Consider the following 6,701-nt stretch of genomic DNA (forward strand, 5'->3'; position numbering starts at 1 on the left):
GGAGCATACTGCTGCAGGGCGCGGCTGCTCCCGCTGTGTTTGTTTTCCCCCTGATGTGGCCACAGTGGTGTCGGGAGGGTGTAGTGGTGTGCTTGTCCTTGTGTTTGCACGTGTGTTAGTGGGTGAGACATAGAAAAGTATTTTATTACTGCATCAGGACATAGCCATGTCCACAAATGGACATTGCTGGGGCATTTCTGGTGCATTTCCGGAGCATTCCCCCAGAAAGGCTGGAGGATTTGGCCGGGCAGAGGGAGGTCTGGGCTTCTCTGCTGAGGCTGCTGCCGCTGTGCCCCAGATAAGTGGAAGATAATGGATGGGTGGAACCTCATGCTTTATCGGGAATCAAACGCAGGTCTAACAGTTTGGGGATGACAGCCAAAGGAAGGAGATGAAGTAATTAAACTACAAGTAAAATTGCACTTTGCATGAATTTCAGTCTTTGTAATTTTGCAAACAAATGCACATTTTACTCAGTTGTTTTTGGGAATGTTGATTAAAGAATAATACTCTGGTGTTTTTACTGTACCTGTAATATGGACTCTTACCAGGAGCAGTTCAGAAAGAGATCAAATGAATACTAGAGTAATTAAATGAGCTCAGCTTATTGAACAGTCCCAGTTTCTGCTGATAGACCATTAAATGAGCCCTGAGGAGTAAACAGCTGCTCCTTGTTCTCTGAATCACTCACACAGCTCATAGAGCTCCTGTTACAACAATAACAGACACAGCACTCTTTCACTACTTCCTGCTTTCCAGTTCAGTTTCCTTCCACCCAGACAGAAACTGCACGTGGAGCTCGCGTTCCCCCCTCACACACTCTTCACCCTGCTGCAGGTACCGGAGCATTCGGGCCCTCACTGCCAGACGGGGGAACAGTTTCTTCCCCAAACTGTCAGACTCCTGAACACTGTTGCACTTTTCCATTGCACAGTTGTGTGTCTGTGTCGTTCTGTCTGGTGTTGCACTGTCTTTGTTTTTTTGTGCACATTTTGCAGTTCTTGCACCACTGTATGTGGTTCTGTGTCGGTCGTCTGTTACATGTCTAATAATAATACATCTAATAATGCTGGAACACAGCATGTGTCAGGGAAGAAGGAAAAGTACAACACGTCCACTTTATGCTGTCACACATTCTTGTGTTTTGCATTTACCTTCTGTTTGAACACAGACACAGAGATGCAGAACAAAAACACAGAGTGAGAGCCTGTGGCTGCCTGCAGAGATGAGGTAGCCTCATAATAAAGAGCCTGGAAACAACAGTCCAAGCTTCTATTCAGACAGCATGTTACTGTCGTTTAAACTCTATTCACTCAATCACATTCATGCAATGACTGCATGCAGCTTTTATTTAAAGGCCAAACATGAAGGTAGACTGTTCGCAGTCTGAGAGTTTGTAAGCGTTTAATGAGCGAATGTAAAGTTGAGTCACAGTACGTGTTTTGACTTTGTAGCTAATAAAAACCTCACACACAGATTGTGTTTGCACTGCACACTCCTTAAATCATCCTCGATAAGGAAACCGTGTCTGTGGTTCACCACATCACACACGTGTTGTTCCCTTTCTAACCTCACTGCAGAAAAGCTACAGTTCCCTCTGCCAGAGCAGCGCTGCATGAACACATGTTATATGCTGGAATGTGCATTAGCCTGACCTGCAGATTTCTGAGGAATCATAGAAAAAGAAAAAAGCTTTAACGTAGAACCAAATATTTGTAAGAGCCATGCTGCTGTTCGCTGAAAGTACTCAGCTGGTCTGATACTGCTCTGCTCAAAGGCACTGACTCGTTTCGGCTCAAAGTTATTCACTGTGAGAAAAACTCTGTCAGCTCTTCAGCTTCACCTTCTGAGACGTTTGCAGCACAAATTCAGCAAAAACAAAGGTTAGACACAACTTTCAGCTGAAAGTGATGAAAAAGATGAAAATGATGAAAGGCTGTTTGAAACAGACATCAGGGGAAACAAGCTGCAGTGACAGACAGACAGGAGCAGTAAGAGGTACTGTGCAGTGTGGTGGTAAAACTCTTGTATGATGTCAAACCCTCTGACTCCAGCAGTTCTTTCTCAGTGATTTGCTTCATCAGTCTTTACTTTGGATTATTGGGATTATGGAGAATGACTTTTGGAAGACTCCCTGATGCTTGTTTCTTATGTTGAGCTGGTAGAAAATAGAAAACATGTGTGGAAGTTTGATTCTTTGAGTCTTGTGCTCAGCTTGGCTGTGACTCATTGCTGCTGCTGTGGGTGATGAGGAGGGAACTTAAAGCTCCCTGCAGCGGCCCACCGGTCTGTGAGTGCTTCGTTAGGATTTCCTTTATCAAGCTTTGTTTCAGGATCTGCGTTTGACTGCCTGCTGCTGGAGCTGTGACATCAAAGGAAATCACTCGAGCACATTACCCTGGATCAGGTTTGGAGGAAATACTTATGGACTGAGTGTTATTTGTTGATGTATTTTTGGCCTTTGGCTTTGAAACAGTTCTCCAACCGAAGCCCCGAAACAGGGCAGTAGCACATAAAACCCATCTCTATCAAAAGTGTTCAAGGAGTGTGTGAGAGCAGCAGCGTGACAGGAGGGCGGGGCTAAAAGACAGAGAAAGGAAGAAGTGAGTCAGACCTCGCAGTCTCCTGTGTGTGTGTGTGTGTGTGTGTGTGTGTGTGTGTGTGTGTGTGTGTGTGTGTGTGTGTGTGTAAAAATGCATCTCGTGGACTCATTGTTACCAATGATAACATTATTATCACGTACCCCTGTGACTCCGATAAGGCCCATCACCGTCATGAGACAACAAAACAATTCTGCTCATTCAGATCTGAGAGTAGAAAAAAACAAACTGACGAGCTGTAATCTGCTGCAACATTTTATAGCATTTGAAAGTTTGAATCAGTGAACTGCAGCAAGAGAAAGACCACAGTGTGAACAGTGTGTTTATTTAATCTGTCCAACTCATAAGTTTTAACAAACTAAAATATAAACAAAGGAAACAGATCAAAAGAATGGATATAATTTATTTCAGTTTAAAACACACTGAGATTTATCAGTTTCCTCATCAGCAGGTTTTTGGTTAAATGTTTGAAATAAATTACTGTTTGGTTTGGGTGAGCTTCTAGATGGCATACAGCTGGCTAATGCTGCTAATGCTAACCTAAGGAGAAAGCGTCTGGACTTTGAGTCTGGACTCCAGTTTCTTGAAGACGTTTCATCTGAGAAGTTTCTTCACTTCTAAGAGCAACTGGAGGAAAGTCCCAGATTTGAACCCCTATGGGAGTGTCCTCAAGAGGGTCAATGACCTCCTATTGATCCTCTACCTAATCACAAGAGCCAAGCTGTGAAAACAGGGGATTGTGGGTAACAACCAGTCAAGGTTTCAGGTGAACCTGCTGTGAAACCTCGCCCCACCATATCATGTGATTTCCTGAGGTCAAAAGGCCCAGGATGTGCTCTCCGAGCTCCTTAGACTACGGCGACCTGGATGACTGAGAACCTTCACAGATATATTGCTAATGCTAATGTATTCCAAGCTATCCTACATAGCAGCTAACTTCCGAAGCTTAAGCTTATCTAGCTTTGCCTCCGACATCACAAAATACTATTTACACAGCATGACATCATCAAAGTGGATTCATGTCGAGCTTTTCTCACTGAACAGAACGTGTCAGTATGATAAAGCCTCCCATTAGCAGTACTGCTGCAGTCACTCCTGAGCTACAGCTAACCACAGAGGAAGTGAGTGATGCTAACTTCCAGGCTGATCTACAGACGTTCGTGCTATTTATTAACATAAATAGATTAATCAACTAAAACATGCCAAATGTAAAACTTATTTAACCCGAACATGTTAGTCAAAGGTGTGAAAGGTAGCAGGGCAGAGGTCATGAACTCAAGTCATTTTCCTTTGAGTTAGCCATCACAGCCCGTTTCAGTGCTTTGAATTATGTCTGTGACCTCAGATGACCTTTAGTTTGTATATTTTTGTGTTATCAGACTGATTTCCAAAATCTGTGTCCTGATGAAGAAAACATTAAAAACCAGCCGCTGCTTGTTAGATGAGGAGATCGTCTGAGATTTCCATAAGTACCTATTAAAGGGGAAAAGTCAAAGTAAAAGTCTCTCCTATGATTTACACAAAGGTCACAAATAATGCCTCTGAATGGAGCTCAACATCTGTATGTCTTTAACAGGGCAGCGTGCTGCACCTCCTCATTAAAGTTTTCCACCTCCATTGTAATTAAACTCGTGTTTCCTCTTCAGGAATCTTCCTCTTCCAGATCTTCCAGGACTGAGTGACAGTCCGACACTTTCCTGTGAAGAAGAGAAGACATGAAATGCTGCTGGTGACTCAGGATCATGTGTTAAAGAGCTTAATGACAGTTAGGTGCTACCAATGTGAGTCAATACCAGTGTTAATCAGTGTAATCAGAGTACTTCAGCATGTATGTGACTCATAATTTCTTCTAGCGTGTGATGTCATCTATAACTGCTCTTACGAGGACACCACAGTGTAAAACACATTTGCTGCTCATACTGACGTGTGATTGGTTCCCGGTTTTTAACCACCAGCACAGTGCAGAGAAGAGCAGCCAATCCAAAGAGTCCACAGGGTATCCCGTGGTTCCTGACCTGTGGAGCAGTCGGTGTGTTGGGATCCGGCTCTGTCCCTGAGACAGTAAGAAGTTTTGAGGAACAGCAGAGACGTGACTGAGACCAGCCTCTACTTTTATTATGTGCAGAATTACAGTGAGCTGTAATGAAACACACTCACATGTACGTGTGTCCGTCACACGCGTGTTAACTTCCTGCTGCTCAGATTTCCTCTCACTGTTATGGTCTGAAACATCCAAGCATTACACGTCTCTGTATTTATGTGTTGAATGATTTATATGATATAATATATTTCATTAAAAGCCTCTGAGCGTCACAGATTGGTATGATTTAATATTGCATGGGGTTATTCTCTGCTTGCTATACTCACCCACAACAGTCAGGCTAAAGTTTTGAGATGACCCATTTTTACTGATGATCTGACCGTTGTAGAGTCCGCTGTCGTTGGCAGTGAGGGATCGAATCATCAGAGAGCCGTTTGCATCCAGCTGGAACTTTTCTGATGGTTTAGTGTCATATGTTCCATTATCATAGCTGATGATGACTTTGTCCTTCGGACCATAAGACCAGACAATGTGAGCGTCTCTGTCTACCTCGGTGGCTCCAATGTCCATTCGTACATCCCCTCCAACCTTCCCCACCACTGGTTTAACATCACTCTGTCCACGAGCTCGACACACGGCCACTGTGAGAGACAGAGCGGGACACAGAGTGGTGGTGTTATGACTCAGCCCCGCCTGTGTGAGTGAACTCGAACCAGAGTTTGGAAGATACTCCACCGAAAATCACTCTGTGCTATTCAAACAACACGGTTTCTATGGAAACCACAAGGTTATTTTTCCAACATCACTTTGTTGACAGACTTTAATTTTCATTTAGTCTCGACTATGAATCAGGACTCAAACATCATGGTGGAGTCTAATTACTCCATCACCTCTCCCCCACCCTGCAGAGGTGGCACTTCACTGTGCAGTAAAAAGTGTGTGTGTGTGTCTGTCTCACTGGTAACTTTGCAGATACAGATTGTGTGGAAAACGTCTCTTATGGAGGGAAAAATGAAATAAATGAAACAACTACACCAGAAATCAGTCACAGCACGCGCTGCAGACAAAGAAAGAGCTGACAAGTTTACACAAATGCTTTTTGTTAACATCTGGTTACAGATACAAAGAAAAAACTACGTATAAAACTCTGCACTTCCCTGGCTCTGTGTGAGTTTCAACTTGCAAGTATGGATACTGACCCCATTTTTTCGTTTTAGCTGATTGATCAATGTCACATCAATCACAAATTTAACAATCCAGTCAGAGGTAAGAGAAGATAAGATAAGCTTTATTAGTCCCACACGTGGGAAATTTGTTTTGTCACAGCAGGAAGTGGACAGTGCAAAAGTTATGAGGCAAAAATTAGGATACAATAAGAATAAATACAGTACACAGCTGTACAGAATAGAATAAAATACTATATACAGTACAGGTGTGAAGGTTCTCAGTCATCAGGTCATCGTAGTCTAAGGAGGTTGGACAGAAACGCGTCTGGGCGTTTACATGCTCACACAGGGACCTCCAGAGCTTTTTCAGCGGCTCTGTGGACCTCGGTGTCGTGGAAACCCCCAAAACAATGTGTAAACCTGTGTAAATGATTTGAGTGCATAACAAGCTCTGAGGCAGACTCATCATAACCCTCCCAAAGCTCTCTGCACCCAAAGAACCAATAAAAGAGATCTTTTCTTATCTACAGCTGTCCTCATTATTTCTGAAGGAGCTAATTTAAACATTTCAGCATGCAGGACACTTTCACAGTGAGCCGTGGATAATGGAGATGGATCCATTCAGTCCTTTTGGTTCAAACACAAACCAAAAAATCTTTGAGTGGAATAAGGCGCTCAGTACCCTCTCTGCTATCTCTGCTTTGTGCGAGCGCACATTTGTGAAGTTGTGCCCTTGATCTGCATAATATCCACACTTCTGAAAGGCCAGCAAAGTGCACCATGATGAGGCCCATCGACCAGGCCAGCACAACGCAGTGTGGAAAAGATCACGGGAAAGAAAGGGGAAGGGAGCTAGAAGAGTCAGCGCAGCTTTAGGTTCTTCCTGAACAAGTT

At 43.5% G+C, this 6,701-nt stretch overlaps 1 protein-coding gene across 1 annotated transcript in view; it reads right to left on the minus strand.

Moving 5' to 3' along the window:
• Positions 1-2,909: 2,909 nt before the first annotated feature.
• LOC102314066 overlaps positions 2,910-6,701 on the minus strand; it is a 10,385-nt gene continuing 6,593 nt past the window's right edge. The window contains exons 2-5 of the mRNA XM_005952047.2: positions 4,968-5,282; positions 4,758-4,823; positions 4,525-4,653; positions 2,910-4,297 (exon numbers count right to left, since the gene is read on the minus strand). Coding sequence (XP_005952109.1) covers positions 4,224-4,297; positions 4,525-4,653; positions 4,758-4,823; positions 4,968-5,282 — 584 coding nt within the window. The 3' untranslated portion in view covers positions 2,910-4,223. The remainder of the gene's footprint in view (positions 4,298-4,524; positions 4,654-4,757; positions 4,824-4,967; positions 5,283-6,701) is intronic.

The sequence above is a fragment of the Haplochromis burtoni genome, unplaced genomic scaffold (genome assembly GCF_018398535.1).
Source record: "Haplochromis burtoni strain Fernald_Lab_line unplaced genomic scaffold, NCSU_Asbu1 Contig_1174, whole genome shotgun sequence".
In the NCBI taxonomy this organism is placed as follows: domain Eukaryota; kingdom Metazoa; phylum Chordata; class Actinopteri; order Cichliformes; family Cichlidae; genus Haplochromis; species Haplochromis burtoni.